The sequence below is a fragment of the Xenopus laevis genome, chromosome 1S (genome assembly GCF_017654675.1).
Source record: "Xenopus laevis strain J_2021 chromosome 1S, Xenopus_laevis_v10.1, whole genome shotgun sequence".
NCBI lineage: Eukaryota > Metazoa > Chordata > Amphibia > Anura > Pipidae > Xenopus > Xenopus laevis.
In genome coordinates, this window is record NC_054372.1 from 65,285,535 (window position 1) to 65,311,216 (window position 25,682).

Below are 25,682 nucleotides of genomic sequence, written 5' to 3' on the forward strand. Positions count from 1 at the left end.
GCAAATTAATTTTAGGTCCCCAAAATATCCAGAAGTTGTCCTGTTTTACTAATATATATTTTAATTTCTCTTTATTTAGGGCCTCATGGGGCCCCTATACCTCCTGGACCCCTTGCAGCCACAGGGTCTGCTTTCTCTGTAGTTACGCCCCTGCCCACACAGAAAACAGAAATCTTACACCATGATCTGGGATGATGTAGCTTACTCCAGTGAGAAGCAAGCTGCTTTGTTTCGAATGACAGTAGTATTCAGAAAATGAGGCTGAGCTGCTTTCAAACTCCCAAGGAAGAATCAAACGAGTGTTTGCTACAGTCTGTGCATAATGTTCTTCCAAATACCTTACACAACTGCCTGTGATGGTACTGGTTTCCTCAAAAGAAGAATTCTGTGCAAAACTGAAGTTAAACCAACTCGTGCATACATGGTCTTTTGTGAGAGCTATACGTCTCTCTCCTAGAGATGGCATTACCAGCTAAATATGTTTTTCTGCTTATAAAACACATCTTATTTAAATCAGAAAATGAATGCACATGCAGTAAATAAACTTTATATCACAATAGTGAAACAGACTTTGTTTTTCAGCTAAAAGCAGTGAACTCATGATGAATGAAGCCGGTGGGGCCTGTATGATTTTACAACGATTTGCTGAAATCAACAGTACTTATTATTACTTACTTAATTACTTATTATTACTTAGACATGATTTTTGTAGGGGAATTTCAATAACATTTGGGGGCACATTTACTTAGCTCGAGTGAAGGAATAGAATAAAAAATACTTCGAATTTCGATGTATTTTTTTGGCTACTTCGACCATCGAATTGGCTACTTCGACCTTCGACTACAACTTCAAATGATTCGAACTAAAAATCGTGCGACTATTCGATAGTCGAAGTACTGTCTCTTTAAAAAAAACTTTGACCACCTACTTCGCCACCTAAAACCTACCGAGGTACAATGTTAGCCTATGGGGAAGGTCCCGATAGGCTTTCTAAGTATTTTTTGATCGAAGGAAAATTGTTTTCCTACGATCGTTTGAACGAACGAATAGCGGTAAATCCTTCAACTTCGATATTCAAAGTATTTTACTTTGACGATCGAATATCGAGGGTTAATTAACCCTCGATATTCGACCCTAATTAAATGTGCCCCATATTGTACTAAGCAGTTCATTCGCTGTACATTATTGGAAGTGTCTAACAGATGGGATAGGAGAAATTATGTGGCTGGGATTACATCACTCATGCTAATTTGGTCATTATTAGGTGAGATACTGTAGGCCCTCTATATATAGAAGTCCTCATAAGGTGTCACATCTGACAGTTTAAAATAAGAGTGCAGTTTCCATCACTATAAGTATACACCCCTAAACACTAATGGAGGCAGTAAAAACCATAGCATATCCTTTGCATTTTCTGTTCCCTGTGTGTTAATAGGACAGAAAGCATCTTAACAGCCTCCACATAATAATCAAAACAAATGTAAAGGATCAGTATGTCATTTATAAATATCAATTTGAAGGACATACATTTAATTTTCCATAGTAGTATTGCTCCACCCAGATGTTGCTGGGTTCAAGCATTCTGCATCATCAAGAGTTAATGCATGATGGGTGTGTAGTGCCACACCCATAGATAAATGCATTCTCAAAACAATACAATGCAACACAAAACATTTTTTCCAGTCCTCCAGGGCAAGGGGCCCATCTGATTGGAAACATTTTGGATACACCAAAGATAATTTGAAAAATGATAAAGCACTATATCTGGCTTTTGAAGTTGTATTGCAGTTTATGAATGGCAAGCAGATATTCTCTCAATATGTTAGATACATATGCGATATATGGCATAGTGTTAGTAGGAATTAGATTCAAACTGGAGAATTAAACCTTGTTTTTAAGGTTGTGATGCCTTCTTTGGAGAGCTAGGGAAAGAGAAGAGTCCCTTTAATAAACTAGTGGGGTTATGTAATTAAAGGCACTAAGTTTGCCCAGAGGCAGTAACCTATAGCAACCAATCAGCAGGTAGGATTTCCTGGTCACATGTTTAAAAGCAAACGTCTTATTGGTTGCTACTGGTTACTGCTCCTGGGCAAACTTAGTTCCTTTTATTACATGTGGGGCTAGGTGTTTTACCTGTATCTATGAGGAATAATTTTGAAGTAGACAATTTCTTGCCCTATAGCACTATGCCTCAGTAGGGGGTGCCTAACTAATTATTCTCATTACTGCTTCTAACTATAGAGCATTACAAGAGACTGTAATGAAAGCATGGCAAGCTATAGTGACAGCAGACATTGGTACACACCATAACATCTGCTCTGTGTATAACAAATAACTTAACACTGAATACACAGAAACCACCAACTTATAAACAGAGATCACCTAGACAGTTTTTTCCACCTATAAAAATAATTCTGATTGGCATGGCATTGAATTAAAATATTTTTAACTGGAATTCGAAATAATTACATTCCGTGTTTATTACAGGCCTGCGGGGTTATGCAGAAACATTGGCAAAATAAACCTTAGTAATATCTGACTGTTAACTGGTTGCTGTGGGTTACAGAATGAGGCCAAATTTCTGTATAATCCCCTATAATTTAGCATTACAATTATGGGTATGATGGGTAATGCCAGACGTACTTCATAAGGTTAGGAAAGGGGTTACAGCGTGTTAATATGTATGTGAAACTCTTCACAATAAATTTGTTGCTGCTATTCCATCCCATACTTAAAGCTGAAAACTTATGTATGAAAATTGATTAGGAATTAAATAATTTGTTTTTAGAATTGCTTTATAATAACTGAAATGAAATTACTTTTTGTGATTAATCAATATTTGGTTTTCCATTCCATACCATACATAAATGCAAACAAAAGTGATAATTAATTATCTAAAAACCTCTATATTAACAATAACATTGTTTTGCACACCATAGCAGCATCTGATTTTTTTTAAACAACTTTCTGCAAAAATTGATGGTTCTCATCTCTTTAGAGATGAATACATGAAATTAAAACCCAGAAAATAATGCTTGTCCAATAACGCTTTGAATTTTTCTTATTTCTCGGATGTTGGAACCAGGAACACAGGTTCAGAAATTCACAGAATGGGCATGCTTCTTGCACAGAAGTTTCTCCTTCTTGGAAAAGAAGGCCTGCCCTTCCAGATTTTCACAGCATATCTGCAAAAAAATACATACATACACAATTTAACCAAAGAATTTCCATATACAGAATTACAAAGGTATGTAAACAAAATGTAATGACATACTGACAAACCTATTCAACTCAGTCTGTTCAGTTGACCAACAATTATTACACTGATATGTTTTAAAGTCAGACATAGTATTCCTTTTCTTCAGAAATCTGAATACAGGTATGGGATCCGTTATCTGGAAACCCGTTATCCGAATTATGGAAAGGCCATCTCCCATAGACTCTATTTTGTCCAAATAATACAAATGTTTAAAAATTATTTCCTTTTTCTCTGTAATAATAAAACAGAAGGTTGTACTTGATCCAAACTAAGATATTATTAATCCTTATTGGAAGCAAAATCAGCCTATTGGGTTTATTTACGGTTTAAATGATTTTCAGGTAGACCTAAGGTATGAGGATCCAAATTATAGAAAGATCCATTATCCAGAAACACCCAGGTCCCGAGCATTCAGGATAATAGGTCTCATACCTGTATCTTGGTACATCTGGGCCTCCAGGAATGTGCCATTGTAAGCCCAAGCCCTTTTTTGACCACTTTTGTGTTTTTAGCATTGTTATCCACTGAATGTACAGTTTAATGAGAGTTCCTGATTATACAACTAGATATTCTAAAACTCTGCCATTCAAATATCCCTAACTCATATTCCATGCAAAAGTGAAACAAAATCTTCTAAAATTAATTTACATGGGTGATCAGCACAAAAATAAACCATCCATGTTAAAAAGAGTAAATTACATTAAGGATCAGTCCTAGGAAAAAAAATACTGCATTTTCTATGTATTGGTTTTAGATACGGCTTCAGACTTATCACTGAATAATTATATTGTACTGACCCTTACAAATTATGTTTGCATTCATTTTGACTTAATTCGTGCAGAAACATACACGTCGGCATTCTCTTTATATAATTGTAACATAATAATGGATGTAATTTTTTATTTATGGCATTCCTTGAGAATGTCAGTCTTTCATTTATCAGTGAGAATCACTTCTGTAATTTTATCACACACTATTCCTGAAACATCAGTTAGCAAATTTCTAAAAGCATTTTATGACAACCCTTTCTTCTTCCTTATAAAATAAATACTTCCTTGATTGTTTTCATAATTACTTGAGAATTCATTTCAGTTTAATTGTTGCTCTTATTTTAGAACTACTGAAAAATAGATATTTTCCAGACCATGCTTACAAAACAAGCTCCAAATTAAAGCTTGAAAGGAACATTTTATCATTTTAATTGTGTGTAATTGCCTAATGTTGTGTATAAGTAATTCAGAGGAATACAATTTAGAGGCAACTGAAGGCAGGTGTTTTTTTTCCTTGCCGTGTATATATTTTTGTAAGTAAATTCTTTCTACTATATCTTTCCCTTCCTACTTTATCTGCTTAAGTCTGAACTGCTTTGAAAATAAAGGCTGTCTTTAAACAGCACATTCATTAAAAATGCTTGACCGTGAACTGCCCTTGAGTAACACTTTTAGTATGTGGAACTTTCATTCTCCTGTTTACATTAATGTTAAAATACAAAGTGATATATAAGTGATCAGTTTTCAGAGTATCGTGCATAGTTGTACTCACTGTGCATACAAAACAGGTGTTATGCCAGGTGTGTCCAAGAGCTTCCAAGAACCTGTCTCCAGCTTCAATAGGGAATTCACATCCATGGCAAATCGTACCGAATAAGGAATAATAATCTAAACAATAAGGAGTCTAAACATTAAAATATATAGCTTACTCCAACACAGATATATTCTCCAAAATGAGAGAAGCCAGATGGAACAGCAAAAGACAGGAGGCAAAGGAAACTGATTGCTGAAACATATGGGGAGGAATTAGTGCCAGGTAGTGACTTAATGTTTAATCTCCTCTACTTCAGCAAATATGAATGCTTTAACATAGATTTTAAATGACATGTACAAGATTCATATCTAAAGTGCTCACAGACAACCATCATTTCATTCAGTGTGTTTTGATTTGAGATTGAACTACAATCATGACAGCATAGAAGCCCTTCCTTCTATGGTTTAACAAATACACAGTATTAAAGCTGGGTGGAGAAGACTGATCATCGGTTGGTTATTGAAGGTTACATGTAAGATTATCCATGTTATACATTCAGGGTCAGATTGGCCTGCCAGAGTGAATAAGTTTCAATAAAGAGGCAGGCCAAATAAATATAGAAGCTGTAAGTGTATTTATTTTGCTTTTACAAGTGCAAATAATGAGCAATCTATTCGATTTTTCTGGACGTCAGATATATTTTAAATTAGCCTCAACTGTTGATGGCCATTAGCACTGTATTAGGTAATTGATTTATCCAGGTTTCAGGGAGTGAAATAGGCTGTTGCCCTGTGGAATTGATATATTACATTGAATTGGTAACCCTTTGAATTGAATTGAATATGCATAAAAGAATTGTTCAGGTATATAAGGGATGTGACCTGTAATAGCCACGCCTCCTCTGATGAAGCACCCAATGGAGGTAGTGGCTTACATGAGGTATGGAGACATGAATATCGGTTTGATTATTGGCCATTAGCACTTATCTGCTTCTCTGACACATCACCTATCACGTGCAGGTACATCAGTGCTCCCCTCATACCCAGATGAAAGGCGTAAGACAACTGAAGTATCAAAGGATAGCCTATAGGAGTTGTTTCATGAGAGGGCCATATATCCCAATACTCAAGAAATAAGGTTAGAAATCATTTAAACTACCTGGTCATATGTTGGTATGACTTCCTTAAATGGGTTGTTCACCTTCAAACAACTAATTGTTTTCTGATTGAACATCAGAAATAACAACCTATTCCAATTACCTTCTATTTTCTTTGTGTCACTGTTTTTCTAATATTGAAGTGTAAAGTGTCTTCTTTCACCTTCTAAAGCAGCTCTGGAAAGGGGGGGGTCGCTGACCCTGTAAACTGTTCTAAATTGATACAGTTAGCTGATACATTTGTTTATTTCTGTGGAACAATCTGAAAACAACTGAACTGAAAAAAGTGCTTGGAAGGTTAACAACCCCTTTAAGCATAGGTCAGGGAATAGATTATTCTGTGGTTTGTTAAACATTTTACATGTTTGACAAAATAATGTGTAAACAGTCAGGTGGTATTTCTTGTATAAAATCTACAGACTGTTCAAATAGCCAGTGACTGGGTAAAATTAGGGATAACTTTTTTTCGTTTTTAAATCTGCCAAATTGTATTAAATTTCTAAAATCTGTCTGTTAACTTATATTTCTTGATAAAACCAGTTTCAACAACGATCTATTATCCACTTTTAATCCAGAATCTGGGGGCTGCCGTGACACAAGAGTTTTCCAGACTCCCCATTAATAATATGTTTTGTTTGTGCTTTTGTGCTGGTCCTCAACATAGCCATCACTGATCAGCTGTCCTTGACCACTCAGCCATTACCCATGTGATAAGGCAGAGGATATTGCAAATGCAAATTTTGAGGTGCGGTTTACATGGAAGAATGCAAAGGAAAGGATATGGTAAATACTAGTGCTTGAAATCTATGACAGTTACGCTGTTTAACAAATGTTTAACACTGGTAAGGGGAATAGATGAGTTAACAGCTAGTACAGAAAAGGTAGAGTCAGAGCATGTCTGTGACCCAGGGAAGAAGAAATTATATACACAGGGGGCCTTATTTATCAAAGTTCGATAGATAGAATCCACAATTGGACCGTAATTATTATTAAAAAAAAAAGCATAATTTAATTGGACCAGGGACAAACATGAAAACATCTAGTGAAAATCCAAATCTTATTATTTTTTTCCCCCGAATCACTCAATTTTTGGGAGATTTTTCTCAAAAACCCAGAATTTTTTGGATTTTTGCCCTAAAAGTCAGAAATTGTCAGATTTTCAGGCTAATTCCAGTGCAGACCAAATAAGATAGGGACCTCTCTCATTGACTTATATACAGCCTCAGTAGGTCTGAGATGGCGGATTTTTGGAGTCAGACTTTTTCTATCCTCAGGGTATAATAAATCTCAAAAAAATCCAGTTTTCAAATCTTTAGCATTCAGACAAATAAATAACCCCTTACGATAGATGATATAAAACACACACCTGTTTCGCAGTAGGGTTCCCCATCTTCTAAATGAAAGACACTATTTCTAATTGGGTTTTGACAGGCGACACACACGAAGCAGGAAACATGCCAAGTCTGTTTCAGGGCATTGATGACTTCCTGTCACAGTAAAAGACAAGAAAAGTTCTAATCAATAAGTGATTTAGAGGCAACTGCTAGACAGAGTTATTATTTCTTACACTTGATGTATTACAGAAAAAAATGCTCAGCTTTCATTCTGTCTCAAGACAATGTTATATGAGAACCTAATTAATAATTGAAACGCACACAATTTAACTGACTCACCATTTTTGTAAAGTGTCTATTTAATTGTGCAGAGTTATGTTTCAGAAGCAATAGATACTGTAGCTGAGCATCTGTGAAATGCAGAGCTTTTTAGCTTGAAATAAAAGAAATCATAGCATTTTGGGTTCCTTATATTTAAAGGGATACAGGCATGCTCCTATATTTCCTAGATATATGCCAATATTATTAATAATGAAAAACCACCATTATTTGGGGAGAGATAACCTGTTCAATTGGACACATTGGCCTAGTGGCAGATACATTGGCCTGTAGTGGAAATGGTACCATTACTATAGTAGGAACTTGCCTCCATTAGTACCGACTGCCTAGAGTAATTGGAGCAGAAAAAGAAGGTTGCTTTACTTCTTATTTAGTAGTAATATTGCTACATCATGGGAACCTGCTAGCATAACTTTAATTCCAAGGCAAGTATAGGAGTTTTGGCGAAACTGCAGCAGGACTTTCTGTCCTCAGTAGGGTCTTCCTCTATCTCCTACCTTTGAGCTCCTTTTCATTGAGTTGGTGACAGATTATTGAAAACGATTTTACATTGTAAAGATCATCTTGAACCTGTGGAAGTTGATTGAGATTCTTTTCACCACAGCTTGAACAGTTGTTCTCAGCAAATGCAGATTAATTTTCCCAAGGCCATGGCATTGTAGCCAGACTTCTTGATAAAATTGCTCAGGGTGGACACAGGAACATGAAGGTCTTTGTCAATAACCTTTAGGCATGAGATTGTCCATTACAGTTTTCTGTCTCACCTCCTCAATCAGTAGGGATGTAGCGAACCGCCGAGTATGTGTTCGCGAACACCGGCAAAAAATGCGAACAGTTTGCGAACTTCGAACATCCGAAAATCGTTCGATTCGAACGATCGAAGGATTTTTAATCGTTCGATCGAACGATTTTCGTTCGAATCGAACGAAAATCGTTTGATTTTAGCGACCGAATGGTCGAATGGTCGAACGATTTTGACGTGAACGCCTATTGGCGAACGTCGCGCGACGTTCGCGAACTTGCGGCGGACGCGAACAGCCGATGTTCGCGCGAACAAGTTCGCCGCAGAACAGTTCGCTACATCCCTATCAATCAGCTCTCTACTTTTTGTGCCTGGTCAAATGTGTGCAGTAACGTAAATCTCCTCACAGGAGAGTTTACTAACAAATAAAAGGAGAATCACCTGCTTAAAATCCAAATATTTCTTCTAAAAGGTATTACTAATTTAGGACTGTGCTGAATAGGAAAAGTTTATTAATTATGCCAGCTTTTTTGTACTGTAACAAAAAAAATGCACATGTAAATACTATAGTGTTGTTGTTCTGACATTGTTTTCTGGCAGAACTGGTGCTTTATTTGAAAAAAAGTGTCAGGGAACCAATATTTCTGGCCAAGGTTGTATCCTTCAACTACAGGTCTATTTTAAGAAGCACAGTGTATTTTCCTTAAATTATTTTTCTTGTGTTGGAAACCTGAAGTGTTACTGGTGTGATGTCAATATATTTTTGCAGATGAATACCTAAGTTGGCCCAAAATATGTACATTACACGTTCTGTTAACACCAATGATGGCACTAGCATTGTCACAGAAAAATGGCAACGCACAAGCTTTCATAGGATGGAAAAATGAGTGGCAGACAAAATGCAATAGCACAGAGCAAGCTCTAAATCTGAATAAGTCTCATTGTTTTTAGGACTGTGCCAGAAAAATATCTTAAGTATATGCAGAGCTCTTCTGATAATAAGCTTTTGCCCACTAAGATGTGAAGCAGTTACATCTGTGAAGCATAACATGACATTTTATTTTAATGCCACAATCACAAAATATTCTTAGCTGCACAAAGCGTTTTCATAGATTTCTGAGAAAATATCATTCACAAGCTCCAATATGATGAAATGTAAACATTCTGAACTTGTTTCATCATAACAACATTAAAACAATTTTAATGCAAAAAAAAAACAAAAAAAAAAACAACAATGCATGGAAGCATGACCACCTTTCCATTGGTTAGCTTACAAGGTGGCCTGGGTCAGGCACCATAACCCAAACTGGAGATAGTTTTACCAAACAAACTTGCCTTGACACCGACAATAAAAATCAGTGACAGTTTAATGCGCAGACAATTGAAATCAGTGACAGTTTAATGCAATCGCCTTGGAATTAACAAGTATACTGCTTTTCAAAAAGCTGGACATGGAGTAAAAAACTCAATTAGTGACCTGATGTTCAGAAATATATGTTATTCAGGCCAGCACTATATGCTTGAGACTAACCCTTACAGCAGTTTTATTTATTACTAACATCTAATCTAATATACGGTGGCTCACAAGCCTGCATGACATGTAAGTACGCACTATAGCTGTAAGCTGTGCCAATACCATTTTATAAGGTCATAAGTCCCCTGAGGCTTTTAATTTTAATGTGCTTTGTAAAATCAATAAATAAATAAAATACTGTTATAATAATAAATAACTGTTATTGTATTGGAATTACTAATGAAGGACAATGGCGCCTGCATATTCCCAAGCAAACTGCAGGTCTCCTGTGAAAATAAATGACAGGCCTGCAATTTAAAGGCCTTATTATGGAACATGAAACTATAAAACAGTAGTGTGTTGTTAATGTATATAGTGTTACACTAAAACTCTGCTCCTGCATTTACTGCACCTTTAAGCCACATCTCTGGATTGCTGGTCAAATAGTTAGGAAATGTGTTGAGACTGGTAGAAAGAAAGATGAAGTGTTATAGGTTTCCTGCATTCGCAGAGATGATTATTCCAGCTGGGCTGAATATGCAGTTGAATAAACATTATTAGCAGACAGTCGATTAACGTCACATCTAAAGCAGCCAAAGAGTTTGCAGGTTTCATCTGACCCATCTATAAAACACAATCCGTGTAACAGTGTCTTCCTACTTGTTGTATAATTTATGCTTTTTTTTTTTCTAAAAGACTTTCAAGATGCACCAGAGAACCATAAAAATGGTAAGCAGATAATGCTTTCCAAAAACTACTACTTGCAATAGTTTTTTTGCATCTGGTAATACAACCAGCGAAATGCCCTTTCAATCCCAGAAGTTTGTACTAAATAAGTCGGAGAATACATGTCTAAAAAATATTAAACTTAGAGAGTGGGTTTGACCATACTGCTCTCATTGGCTGATGCACAGCTCTGATATCTGTACATAATGGCCAGTTTGGCTACACTAAAAGGTATTAATAGAGTCAATAAATACAACAGGTTGGAATTTACAATTACATGAAACAGGCAGCAGCCATTTGTGGACACTTGTTAAGGCAAGCTTTAGATCCTGCCAAAATCTTGTTTATGCACCAAAATGGGGCACCTGATGCCCATGCACCTGATGCCCATGCACTGGCTACACGCTAATTAAATTTTGGAGACAGAGGGGGAATGTAAGGAGTGCAGTTACATCTAGGAGTTGCAGAATGGACAGTGAAAGTAATTGCCTGCCCCGTCTCTATGCCTAAGGCAATATATAATTGTCAGCTGAAAGTTTTAAATGAGTTTAAAACCAGTATGGTTGTTAAATAAAAAAAAAAAAAGAATTTGGATTCATTTTAAAAGGACTTTTAGTATACAGATTTTCAAGTGTGGGCAACAGGTCCCCTTTAATCCCATACTTCCCCTTATTGCATCAAACTCCCAAATTGCTCTTGATTGTCTCAGCCATCAAAGGGGTTGTTCACCTTTAAATTAACTTTTATTATGATGTAGAGATGCATATTCTTATAATGTTATTTATTATTTGTGGTTTTTTGAGTTACTCTGCTTTTTTTTAGCAGCTCTACATTTTGCAATTTCAGATGGATTACTATGGTCAAAATTACCCAAGCAACCATGCACTGATTTGAATAAGAGACAGAATAAAGAACTGAAATATGAATATGAGAGAGTCTGAATAGAAAGATGAGTAATAAAATAATAAATACAATTTTTTTATAATAAATAATAAAAATAACAATACATTTGCAGCCTTACAGAGCATTTGTTTTTTTAGATGGGGGTTAGTGACCCCCATTTGAAAGATGGAAAAATAAGGAAAAGGCCAATTGAAAAGTTGCTTAGAACTAGTCATTCTATAACATACTAAAAGTTAATTTAAAGGTGAACCACCTTTAACTGCTTATCTCCTGTAGACAATTGCAAAGTTTTTAAGTGTGCAGACAATCCTACAATAGTCGGCCTCATCCAGAACGATAGAGATAGAGAAAACTAGTTTCAGATATTATACTATACAGTAAGAACCATAAAGTCATAATTAACAGGGGACATTTAGGTTCACTACCACAGTTGTGAGCACGATTGCACTAATTTTGATGCATTGGCAATTGCATCAGGCACAACTCCAATGATTGGAGCTTAATAGTACAAACAGGAATTACTGGATGTCTTTTGGTATGCTTAAAATTGTTACTTACACCAAGTATTTTCCTCTGACAACGGGCACATTCAGGTGCAAAGAACTTCTCGTAACAAATCTCGCAGTAAAGACCACCTTTCTCTTCAACAAACCCCATCTCTACCATGCTTGCTTTGCAGTGGGCACAATTAAATTCTTCTGGATGCCACGATTTCCCCAAAGCCAACAGAAAAGGGCCTCTGAAAACATAAAAGAGGGTTCAGTCCACATTTCAGAAGACTCCAGTTATTTTACCCAAATCTGAGGTATTTATTCTAATAATGACCTGTTTCCAGTTCTTATAAATTCTTACAGGTGTCATACTACATAGCTTTGTTAGGTTAAATCTAAACCTGGTACTACAGCAGTGATTTAATGAGCAATAGCAACATTATTGCTAATTTTGGCATAGCTTCTATTTAGGCTAGTTTCTATCTATGGAAATTTCAGGTTTGTCCAGGCTATGGAATTGAGAATTATATTTTATGTATACACCAAAAAGTCTACATACAGCCTTTGCATCATTAAGGAACATAATTTATGAATAAGATGCATTAATATATTATTTATAAAAAGATATATTAATATATTATTTAAGATATAAATAATGTCTATTTTACTCTCAAAAATATACTATGCCGTAGTGGCAGAAGCATTAATTCAGTTCCAAATGTTTTATTTGTTCAACAAGTTATTATAGTATTATTATATGCAGTATATAGTTACTGTAATGATAATGCAGACAAATCACAAAGTCATTAGTCAATGCTAACACTGACCTAACTTGATATACTCTGTTCTTTATACAAGCACCTTTACACACCAATGGCCTTTCAGTTCAGCACAGGACAAACAATAGAGCTCCTTATGTACAACAAACTGCTCTCTTCGGTGAGTGTCAGCACAGGCTAATTTAACGGATTCATTAACAAAAGACTGACACTAAAGAAGACAAGCTCTCCCCGTTCCAGACAGGATTATATTTCCATCTGTATTAAAAAGACAGGCTTCAGTAGCTAAATGTTACAGAGGATGGAAACACAGTGGACATAATATTAGTGGAACCAGGGAGAGAATAGGGAAAGTTAGGGATCGCAATCTTTGAACAATGATAGGTCTCTGTAGATTACAAAGCTGACATTTTCTGGTCAGACCACCAAGTTCAAACCCAGGTGAACAAGGGATTATGAAGTAGAGCAACTAATCATGTGTCATGCTCTTCATATATTTTTTTTTTTCAAGATGAAAACTGTACTTCAGGGATGGCAAACTTGTGACCCCCTGGCTTTTACAATCTTTAACCCCAGTAACATAAAATGTATCCTGAATACCATAATAGAAAGTAGTATTTGAAAATATACGGTATGGTTTTATAGGTTATTGTACAAGATCATGCATTGTGGGTCCACAATAATCCTCACTACCACAAGTGACACAGTTATTGCCAGTGTGAAGTTCTTTGAACATTGTGGAAGTGATTAAATGTTAATATGCAAATATTAAATTTTTCTCTGCACCAGGGCTTTGTGCACTACTCTATTTTTGTGTGACTGTAGTTGTAAGGACTGCTTGCACGTAAAATTATATGCAAGGTCTTATAGGCACCTTGATAACTCATACACTAACTGGCAATGAAGGCAGGAGGCAAATTCTAACAGTGCAATTCCAATTTATTCGTATTACAATGTATGGTATTTATATACATTGTATATACAAAGTAATTTTTCTGGGCTTCAGTTGATGCCCCTGCTGTACCGCATAAAACAAATCTTCATGGCCCAAAGTTGTCATGGAGTTGTCAAGTCAGTTATGGATTTATGCTAAAATATTTGTTTGGTTTGAACACTTGCATGTTGCTATTGTATGCTAAAGGCAATGGCATGCTAGGAGATTAGTTGTCTGCAATAAATCTCCTCTTCACGGGGCGACTAATCTCCCTCAAATACTTTCACACCAGCAATAACGTAAATCACCAGTGGAAAATCATATGCATTGCTTTTGGTTTTCCGAAGACACGCAAAGTCTCCTTGCAGAGAGCATATATGTGGTAATTTGAAGGCGAAATACAGTTTTCTAGAATCAACTTACTGTTAGGGGATTTCTTCACTTTGAAATTTAAGTATGCTTATTTCTAGTTCAGTGTTTTGACCATTTGATATTGTACTGCTGTGAAATTTTGATCTTTACAAATTTTGAACATATAAGGTATCTTCATAAAACTATACATAATGTAGTATTTTCAGGCACACAAAAAAAATGTATGATAAATTATATTGTGGGTAATGCAGTATAGTCTGAGATACTATGCAATCGTGTACAAGGATTTTCAACTTAAATTACCTATTTGGTTCCATTCCATAACATTCCTGCCTTGGCAAAAATACCTTTTCACCCCGTTAATTTAATTTCTAACAGCAGCTCTACATTTGCAAGATATTTAAACAGAACGGCAGAAATGCAGAACTTTAGAACACGTTATCATTCTCAAATCAATAATTAAGACGGTGCTTATAAAAAAGTGATGCTATCTAAAGGATCACTTTGACTGGGTAATGCCAAGGCTTTGTGAAGCATGAAGTAAAGCATCTATGTCTTGGATGTATCTTGGCTTTAAAACAGGTGTACCAGACTGCTATTTGATACAACAACCTGCTTTTCTTCAAGGTAATCCTGCCTTGGAGGGCACGAACTGTAATTCTATTAAGACAACCAGAGACAAAACAGCTGCGCCAATTGCTACTGTATCAGGGCTATGGTCAGTTCTTTACATAAAAATAGGCGGCTTGTAACACAAGGCAGAAACAATTACTAAATTGCAGCTCCCACAGATCTAAAACCCAACATAAATACTGTATTATTCAATAACTTCATTAGATAAGATGTTCCTCTTTGTAAAAAAAAAAAACAGTCAGACTGCAATTATTCATCTTTGTTTCACAATATATTGTTTTTAAATTGGCTCCTATCAGACTTTTTAGTACAGTAGGTAGTACTATGAAGATACTTCAGAATTGGTAGAGCAAAAACGGCATACATAGACAGATAGGGACTCATAAAGCATGGTTTGGGGGGCAAATTAGTGTATACCGTAAGTTGCCTAGGGCTGTGGCACATGGGGTTTTAGCGTTTTATGTTCCCTAGAATGATGGGTGAAGAAGATACAATTATTATTGCAGTCTGTAAATCAAATGTATATATATCCAGAATGCTTGGGACCTGGGTTTTCTGGATAATGATTCTTTCTGTAATTTGGATCTTCATACCATAAGTCTACTAGAAAAAAATTTAAACATTAAATAAACACTATAAGCTAGTTTCGCATCAAATACGGATTAATTATATCTTAGTTTGGATCAAGAACAAGGTACTATTTTATTATTACAAAAATTTTGGGTTATTTGAGCTTTCAGTAATTTGGAGCTTTCTGAATAACAGGTTTCCGTATAACTGATCCCATACCTGTGCAATACACTGCTTAGCAGAGCTAATATCGACACATGATGGTTTATGCTTGATGTTCCTCATTCCAAAATAAGACTGCACACCAGCACCTAACAGCCAAAAACCCTGGGTCACTTATTACTATAATAATTCTCTTATTGTACTATCATTAAGATATCTCTTACTATTAGTGTGTAATATAAAGTGCGCTTTTTGTTTTGCTGGATAATAATAGGTCTCTCTGCTCACTTATATGGTGTTCCTTTTTATAAACAATTGGAAGAGGGCATGGGCAGAACTAGTATGGTCAATCAGGGCCGCATAACTTCTTTCTTTTCAGAAGTTTTTGCAGTCATTCTAGGATGTTTACCTTTACCATTCATTTTAAGGTACTGCTGACATAAGCTGTCTAGTTTAGACTTTAGGGTGATTGTATCACCCTTAAGAGCTTAAAGAAAGTTCAGGGAATTCTGCATTGCTTTGTTGAAAAAACTTTTCGGACTAGTGGTAAAAAAATTTTCAAACTTTCTTTAGATTAACCAATATTAAATATTGTATACAATAGATTAGATACTGTACATAGGATTTCAGATATGTAAATAAATAACTTTAGTCATTCAGCGGTTAGAGGTGTTAAGGTGGCCATACACGGGCCGATAAAAGCTGCCGACAGACCGAGTCGGCAGCTTATTGGCCCGTGTATGGGGGCCCCCGACGGGCTTCCCCGATCGAGATCTGGCAGAACGAGCGGATCTCTCCATGTATGGCCACCTTACCTACTAGTATTTCAGGCCGTTGGCCTGAAAGCATACCTTGTACAGTATTTGTCCATTTGATTTGTGGACCAGTAAACCTTTTCATCAAATTTCTCCCAGAAGGTCCCAGCTTTTGAAATTACAAGTATCTACAGGTATTAACCAAATGCTTTCCAGCAAGGGTGTTGCTTTTCCAAATGTAAATGTATTTAATCAACTGAGCCATTAAATTCAAACAGAAGGGAGGAGCATTCAATAATAAAATGCATGCTTTGTTTTTTCATTTATTTGGAAAGCCTTGACTTGTCAAACCAAAACATCATATACTGTATATGGACATTTTAAGTTGTTTACCTTATGACCTTATTGCAGATGGCACACATTGGGGTACGAGTTCCTGCTGGTATATGTTCAGCTCTCTGTACCAGTGTGTCTTTGTCCTCTACCCAAGGTGGGGGGACAGACTTGTTATTGCTGGCAGGTTTCACAGCATTTGATGGGTTGTTTGTGACCTGTGCACTTGAAGGAGCTGGAAGAGACGTGGGTTAACAAACATTTTAAGAAGAATCCACAATTACTAAACACATGCTGAATAACATACACAATAATACATATTTCACATGATAATATTATACATTCCTATAGTGCAAGTAAATTGAAACATACAGTACATGTGCGTATATACATACATAAACACACACAAACATTTGGTCCAAACACATAGGGACAAATTCACTAAGATCTGAAGTTGCGCCAGTGACAGCTTCACTGCACTTCGACAGGCGTAGTTTCGCCAGCGTTACGCAAATTCACTAAAATGCGAAGTTACACTCAGGGAGGCGAATGGATTTTACAGTAGTGGTATCTAATTCTGCCATTACCAGAAACATTTTAAAATCTACTAGAGGTTGTGGAGGATAGCATTCATTCAACCAGCATAATCCAGTTTAGATCAAACATAGATCATTGATCCGCTTGTTTGATAAGTTTGGTTGATGAGTTAATCATTGCCAAAGTGCATTCTGGACTGCTAGAATGTCTAACTAGAGCTCTCTGTGGACTTTTATTTCAGTGAATGTAGTGTGGAACATGGGATTTTGAGATTTATTGCCTGCAATTTTTTTGACACGGCAATGGGTTGCAAATCTCCCGATAATGCCTCTCCATTGCCGGTAATTGAAATCCTGACTTTCCTCCGGAGGCAAAAAAGCCACGACAAAAAAATGTGGGCGCAAATCTTCCCGTGTGCCACTACCCTGAAGGACCACAGACGAGATGCAGCATGCCAAAGAAAAAGCATGGCCTCCTGTATGCGCAAAGGCTCATCAGATTTCTTTCTTTGACCTAGAAATCCAGCTACTGAACATGTGATGTATCAAATAATAGTATCACTACATACAAAATATTGGAAGTCACATGTTTAATGCAGAAACAAAATACACGAATACACTAAGGTGCTTCTGGAATGCCTCCTTTCTGACTCCGGGGGAAATATATTTTTTTCTACAGCACTTATTTGAAAATCTTTTGCGAGATTTTCCACCTAATATTAATTGATCACATGCTCTAAAAAATATAAACATGTGGAACAAATCAAGGCCGCTTTAAACTGAAATTCAATCACATGGAAAATGACGCATTCAAGCACAACACAAGCCTATAATTCACATTGCACAGTAGCATGAGAAACCACATTGGTGCGGCAAATTCAGAACTAATGATCTACAGTATAAAAGGTGAGGCTTTTCAAAACTCTGTAGCTTATCAGCTGAAAATTATGCCACTTGGTTGATTTTAAAGGGACAGAAAGTTTATACGCCAACAACTGCCCTCAATTTGTGAATAAGGTCTTTTCGTATGCTCTGGAATTTATCTCTTCTATGATTTGCTGTCACTGACGGTCTGAATATTTGGGGATAGTTTAGAATGCGTATTTCTCTGTAAAGTGAAACAGGTACAAGTTAACAAAAGCTGGTGTGACAATTTTATGAGGAGTCATGTTGACAAATTACTAGATAAATTGACCACCACGAGGAAACTTCGGGCGACTTCCAAAAACTAATCGCTATGTGTGATTAGTGCCGGGATTTTTTCATTTTAGCTGGCGCAGGAACAGGGAAGGCGTTTGGGGAGACTGGTCACCGCAAAAACAAGGCGATTAGTCGCCAGGCGACTAAATCTCCCCAAAACCCCTGTGTGAACTAACCCTAAAACTTTGTTATAACGCAAAATATCGAGCCAACTGATGTTGTCGATTTACAAAATATCGCATAAGAGAAAGTTTTCTATGTTTTCTATGCATGAATGTCCACCTTGTGATTGGTCTTGAAAGTGGTTATCACTATACGGCTCATTGTTCTCTTTATAATAATATAAATAAGTATTTAAAAACAATAAATTAAATGGGCTCATGTTAAGCCTAAAGTGCCCCTTAAATCATGGAAGTAATTGTCACCCAAAAACGCATGTATACAACAACATCACAATTACTGCTCACAATAAGGGGCATATTTACAAAATTCGAGTGAAGAATTCGAATGTAAAAAACTTCGAATTTCGAAGTATTTTTTGGGTACTTCGACCATCGAATTGGTTAAATTCGTTCGAATTCGAACGATTCGAACGATTCGAAGTAAAAATCGTTCGACTATTCGACCATTCGATAATCGAAGTACTGTCTCTTTTTTGATCGAAGGATTTTCCTTCGATCGTTGGATTCAAATCCTTCGATTCGAAGGATTTAATCGTTCGATCGAACGAAAAATCCTTCGATTGATCGATCGCAGGATTTGCGCAAAATCGTTCGACTTCGATATTCGAAGTCGAATGATTTTAGTTCCCAGTCGAATATCGAGGGTTAATTAACCCTCGATATTCGACTATTGATGAATCGGCCCCTAAGTGTAAGATTAGACAAAATAGGATTGCATTTTGATTTAAAACCCCCATGTTCCACAGCACTTGGACCCTGAAGAGTCTGCATTTAATGCAAATTATTCAATGTGCAATAGTATCTCTGGGAACTTCTGTATTAAGAATCTTTCAAATTCAAATAAAGGATTTGGCTTTGATCAACTTAATGGATCATGTCTGAATCTGTGAGAGACCAAACAATTTATATGGAAAAGTTCCAAGTCTTCCAAGTGTGTAATTCGGCTCACCAGCCATTCTGAATGTGGTCATGCTTCTGTCATTTGAGCAGAAACAAAGGGAGTTCTATAAGGCTTCACTTCCTAGATGAAAACGTTCCCTTGCTTTCCTTCATGCAAAACCATTTGCTCTACCAAATTAGGTTATTTTTGAACTCTGTTCAGATCAGATCATACAGCTAATGAAGTAGAAGTAAAAATAAAAAATGAACTTATTACTATTAAATATATTTTATTAGCATTGGCCATAGCAATGTGTTTGTCTAGTGATTTCTATTTAAAAAGTTATACTCGTGAGTCTGGTTTCACAAAAAACTGTTTAACAGCACCTTTTATGCGGCCATTGATATGTATTCTGCAATATAGCACTTTACAAACAAATTCATTTTGAGAATAACGCAGGGGCAGATTCAATACTTATTAATGGCATGGAAACATTTTGGCTCTATTGCTTAGAAAAATAGAAAGGCAAACAATCCTGATATTTTTCCAAGATTTCGATTTTCATGGTATACCTTACAAGCAAATACTATGTACGATATTTTTTAACCACAGTTGAGTAGATCTTGGTGAGAAGGCCTAACCTAGTGGTTATCCCATGGAAATGGAATGTTCATGACCACCCTTAGCTCACGATAAAGTGGCAAACATATAATAACATTGTTGAATTGGCCATTAAGTCATAGTTTCAAGAATATATGTAAAGACATCAAAGAAGTGTTCACCCCAAATATAGCTCTAATGGACCTCCAATGGGATTGCAAAAAGGCAGCTCCCCCGAAAAATGTGCTCAAACTGGCCTAAAGGCTGGGGTTAACAAGGCTCTAAGCCCCTTTTTTGAGCCACCCCAAAGTTTGGGAACTACTAACACATGATGAACAGAATTACAAATGGCAGTATGTAATTAAAGGGGCATGAGGTCTTGTAATCCACTGCAACGAAATCACTTTAAATGGGTTCTAGTAAACACTACTCAATTGGCCAAGATTGGTGCAGACTTTAATGCTTTTATAACATTACATCTACAGTGTATGGGGTATCTGTGATTCTACAGGTTTACACAAAAGCGCCACTGAACAGCTTACAGAATTCCATTCATTTACTGCAGCAATGTGTAGTTCTATTAAAATTGACATGTAGCTGGCACATCCAGAGGAAAGGGGTTAAAAGGGATTGGCAGGAATAATAAAGCTTTTACTCATTGACAGAACTAGGGAACTTGGCTCAATTCTGTGTGACAGACCAGACTCCCTTTAAAGTCTGTAAATCACAGAGCTTGCAGTATTCAAGGCTTTTAAGGTTAAACCACACCACATTTTAACATTCTGACCTTGTAACCAGTTAGATGCCTATTCCATAGCCAAGATATAAATTCTATTTCTTAGCTGAAATAAAAGTTAAATGAATTTAATTCTATTCTCCCCAGACAACTTTCCATATTGAAATTATGTACAGACTATATGAATAAAGTGCACAAACCTTTTGTCACATCTTACTTACTGTACTTACTTTAGACACAAAGACTCAGACATGGAAAACTGCAATACTGACTTTCCATTCTCTATATACCATCAAATAAATAATGGATATCCATACCAAACAACTTTCCCGTCTAAGCTGTATGGTGGGGCTTTACCAGAATGTGGGTGGGGGTTGGGTGGTTAAGGGATTGGATGCAACCAGGAGTGATCTCTATGGATAATTTCATACACAGCTCTCCGGATTTCAAATATTAGGAGTATTTAACACCTTTACAGAAGTCCAGGAAAACTAAGCAAATGCAATTATATACATTCACCTCGTAATACTACCATCAGAGGTTTCTCTCTCTCTATATATATTATATTATATATATTATATATATATAATAGCTTGGGGTTTTATCATTATATATATGCATCATATGCATTAATTATAAACGTTAAAAGATGGAAAGGCTTTGTGCACTTGAGGGACCCCCAAGTGATTGTATTGACTTACCTGAAACCCTGGGCCGGTGCTCCTATCAGCAGAAAACTGCACCAGCTCTGGGTTATACCAGTGAGCACCATGGAGCAATCCTCTTCCGGCTTCTTCTTTCTTCAAATTTCCCGGGGAAAACGCATGCGCAGTTGAACGAAATAGCCGACTTTTTAGTTAAAGCTTTTCGTTCTACTGCACATGCACAGCCACATGAAGAAAGAGGAAGACAGAAAAGGATCGATCCATGGTGCTCACTGGTATAACCCCGGGCCGATGCACTTTTCTGCTGATAGGAGCACCAACCAGGGGTTTCAGGTAAGTCAATACAATCACTTGGGGATGCCTAACATTTGGCACCCCCAATGCACAAAGCCTTTCCTTTTCCTTTAAAGACCAACTATAATTAAATTTGCGGAATTCCATAAGCAGTGCAAGCAATTTTTGCCAATATAGAAAGACAACATTGGTGTCTACGAGAAGAAAACATGGATTATTTTTCTTATAATGCATTCGTACATAAAATCATTAAAATGTCTAGGTAATTTAGCTCCATCTAGAGGCACACAAAATTAGTAACTTCAAAATAAAAATGCCTGCCTAGTTTTCCAGCAATGGATGTTCACAAACAATATTCATGTATCACAATCCAGCTTTAAAGAGGCAAGTGAGACAAGCATAAGTTTAATTATCATAGGGAAAGTAACAAGAAATGCAGCACATTTTAGATTGAAATGTAATTTTTTTTTTATTTTGCCCAGTTTTTTTATTTATACACTGTACAATTCCTATAAGAATGTGTTTCCCGGTTTGGGTGCCTTTTAATCAACAGAAAATATAACTGTTCTCTCTTATTGAAACAACTTTTACTCACAGATTTTACAGAACATATTTGTATCATATTACAAATAACCCTCCATCCAATTAATACAGCATTTATTTCCACAAATAATAAATATTGCTGTCCTGAAAGTTAAAGTAAAGCTGAGCGTTTGGTTTTTCCAAAGTCTTTTTTTAAACACACCATCAAGGTCTCATGTTTAAAGTGCCCCACATAATCTACCATAAAATTGCATACAGGTGATCCAGTAATACCCTTGAAGCTGTTGTGTGGGAAAGAATAAGGATTTACTATGGTGCACGCAAAGTGGATTACAAATGAAATATGCATCAGGTCTGATTAATGGAGCACTAATTCCACCTTTTTCCTTGGTGGTAGGTTAAAAAAAAACAAGATAATCACCTAAAGAATAAAGGAACAAAAATCAAATTGTTTCCATTGTCATTTTTCTTTTTTGTATTTGTCTAAATAAGTACTCCAAAATTTGTTTTATTTCAGTATTAAATATAACAGATTGGGTTCAGTAGCAGCAGACAAAAAACCGAATGATTTTAAGCCTTAAAATATTTGCTTGTTGGATTACATTTCCATATAAGCAGACTTTCCTGTGCATGTCTAGCTATAAGAAAGCCCACATAAAAAAGACTGCCTTTTTCCTTATTTTTCTTTTTTTGCCCCTGAGGAAGACCACTTTGTTCGAAACGCATTGGGCTAATGTCGTTTAATAAATACTTTTTTATCTGATCCAGAGTGTGCAATCGTTTTTGGTTATGATAATTTTGGAGACTCGCATGGGGAGTCTCTTTTGGATTTGCACCTCACACTCAATTACTTTGTATTACTCATCTATCTATTTCAACCATCACCAATTCATATTGCAGCCACTTATTCAAATCAGTGCATGGTTGCTAGGGTAATTTGGACCCTAATGACCAAATTGCTGAAATTGAAAAATGAAGAGCTGCTCAAAACAAAAACTAAATTACTCAAAGATCAAAAATAATGAAAATGAAAACCAATTGTAAATATACTTTGAATATCATTATCTTCTTCATACTAAAAGTTAATTTAAAGGTGAATAACCCCTTTAAAGGGCAATGTAGCCTCTTATCATTTAACAAAATAAATTAAAGCAATAGGTTGTAAAATTTGTGGATGCAATGTTGAATGGAAAACCTGCTTCAAGCAACATTTAGGCAAGGAGAAATTAACGGATTTACCTGGTTGCCATCCTGTCGTCTTGCTGGCAGCAGGTTTGCTGGACGGTGGGGAGTTAAATGAACTTGGCATAATTTTAGAAGGCACAGTAGCCTGTGGTGTTTCCACTGACACAACAATGCTAAAAATAAAAAAAAGACAACATTAACTTTTTATATCATAAATATTATAATCATATATACAGCCAACATGGAAAAAACAGAAAAATGGTGGAACATTACATATGTATATGATTTTTAAGAATCTGGGATATTGCTAAAATATGTACAAATTTAAAGACATATGCACATATCTGGCAAATACACCATTTCCAGTCTGCCATACCAATTAACAGTGCTGTTCTGTGAGGGACAATACAAAGTTTAAATAAAAAAATAGAGAGCAGGGCTGAGAGACATGAAACTAGTTGTATAAAAGTTTCTTTAAGTTAGAAGGCTTCCCTAGCTGGCATCCTTTATATTTACCATTTAAATGTTCCCCTTTCAACAGGTTTGAAATGTAACTGTGCTTGAGTCTATGACCAGGTATTTAATAAAGGCATTTTACTCTATTTGAATAAGACGATGTGCAGTCCATTTGTGGATCCATTTTGATGCAGCAGTAAGATTAGCTCAAGGTTGTGTTGAATACTGTTCAATACAAAGTACCAATACGATACAATCTGTGCTGATCCCTGGTGTTTTGAACACTACTGAAGAGCACTGACCAAAACCTTATTAGTAAAATAAAGTTAAAGCATTTAGTGGTTTGCGTAAAAAAAGACAATAAATGGGTGAGGCTGAAGGTTTTTTAAGGTTAACTATCCTTTTGTGACAGTAGTAAAAATAACAACTCACTGGAAAGTCACAAAAATGCCATTATCAAGCAGTTTTTAAATCTAGTGGCAATGTAGCTTTACAGAGCAGTGTATCATTCCAAATGAGTGCATTATACAGATTCACTGTCTCTGAACAAAATTCAGTTATGCAGAACTTTTTACTTTTCTAGTCATTTGCAAAACAAGACTTTGCACCTATTTTTATGAATTTAAAAATGACTACAGATCATTTACAGTTTTCTTTAATTTACTGTTTGTGGTTATCCACCTCATAGAACAGTTGACAAAAGTGTATTCTGTTTTTAACATGACATTCAACAATTATTTTTTTGTGGAAAACCCAACACTCTACCGTTTACAGGATCATAATAAAAGGATTAAGTGACAGGGCAGGCTAACAGTGAAGACTGCCAGGGGGTAGTGAAATGTCATCCAACAACATCTGGAGGCTGCAGCTTGCTCACTGGGTGTCATAAAGGACATGATTGCCACTTTCTGCAAATAAGTGTTTCAGGCTGCACGCCACAGAAAGAGTTTTCAACATACATCACACCAAGAAAAGCATGCTATACCACTTAGGATGGCTGTAACCATATTTAAAGAGATACTGACACCAGAAAATAACCTTTTTTGTATTTGCATCAAAATTGTTTTTGAATGCTATAATTTTGCCATAAAAGTATTTGCCTGATGCTTTTAAGTTACCTTTCTTACCCCCATGTTACTCTATGAGGAAGCTGCCATATTTGAAACGCTAACTGACAGGCTGAGAAGAGACAGTTAGGTTGGCAAAACAGTCAGGTTTAGGAACTTCAAGTAGCAATTACTTAAAAAATCAGAATGATCAGCGAAAAACGATCAACATGACCCGTAGGAAAAGTTTCATGTAGATTAATATTTTGAAAAGAACATTTTTAGTGTCAGTATCATTTTAAGTAACAAAACGGTACTTTCTGACAGAAAAACAGCTCTTCAAAAATGTGTTTTGCAGACTGCAAAAGCCAAAAGATACAGCTCTACAGAATCTAAAAATTGACGACCCCACCTTTAACATTTTACTTGTATTAAGAGCTTTTATTAGTGCAATACCCATATGGCAAACTTGGGATGTAACTGGAGTTGTAATTTCTAGCTGCTGACAGTTGCTGTTTTAACCTTGCTGCATGCAGAACTATCCAGGAACACCGAGTCCCTGACCGCTACAGTTCACAGATACATTTTCAATACCCAAAGTGCAGAGGTATAAAATGAACTTGTTTATTATAACAGACATATGTAGAGTGAACGCTAAAACATACTTTATTTGCTGGCTCTGTGTCCTATTTAAAAGCTATATAAAAGTTATCGACCATGTTAAATGTGTAATTTTACATGTCATTACCTGCAAAATGAAACCCATGCACTAACTATATATATATATATGTATATGTAATAATTCCAAATGGGCAGATAATAAAGTAGAAATGA

At 36.0% G+C, this 25,682-nt stretch overlaps 1 protein-coding gene across 4 annotated transcripts in view; it reads right to left on the minus strand.

Moving 5' to 3' along the window:
* Positions 1-1,206: 1,206 nt before the first annotated feature.
* pdlim5.S (PDZ and LIM domain 5 S homeolog) overlaps positions 1,207-25,682 on the minus strand; it is a 120,813-nt gene continuing 96,337 nt past the window's right edge. For all 4 annotated transcript variants that reach the window (XM_041575798.1, XM_041575793.1, XM_018237944.2 and 1 more), the window contains 6 exons: positions 23,401-23,519; positions 16,586-16,760; positions 12,055-12,235; positions 7,306-7,426; positions 4,802-4,917; positions 1,207-3,185 (listed from right to left, as the gene is read on the minus strand). In XM_041575798.1, coding sequence (XP_041431732.1) covers positions 3,096-3,185; positions 4,802-4,917; positions 7,306-7,426; positions 12,055-12,235; positions 16,586-16,760; positions 23,401-23,519 — 802 coding nt within the window. In that variant the 3' untranslated portion in view covers positions 1,207-3,095. The remainder of the gene's footprint in view (positions 3,186-4,801; positions 4,918-7,305; positions 7,427-12,054; positions 12,236-16,585; positions 16,761-23,400; positions 23,520-25,682) is intronic.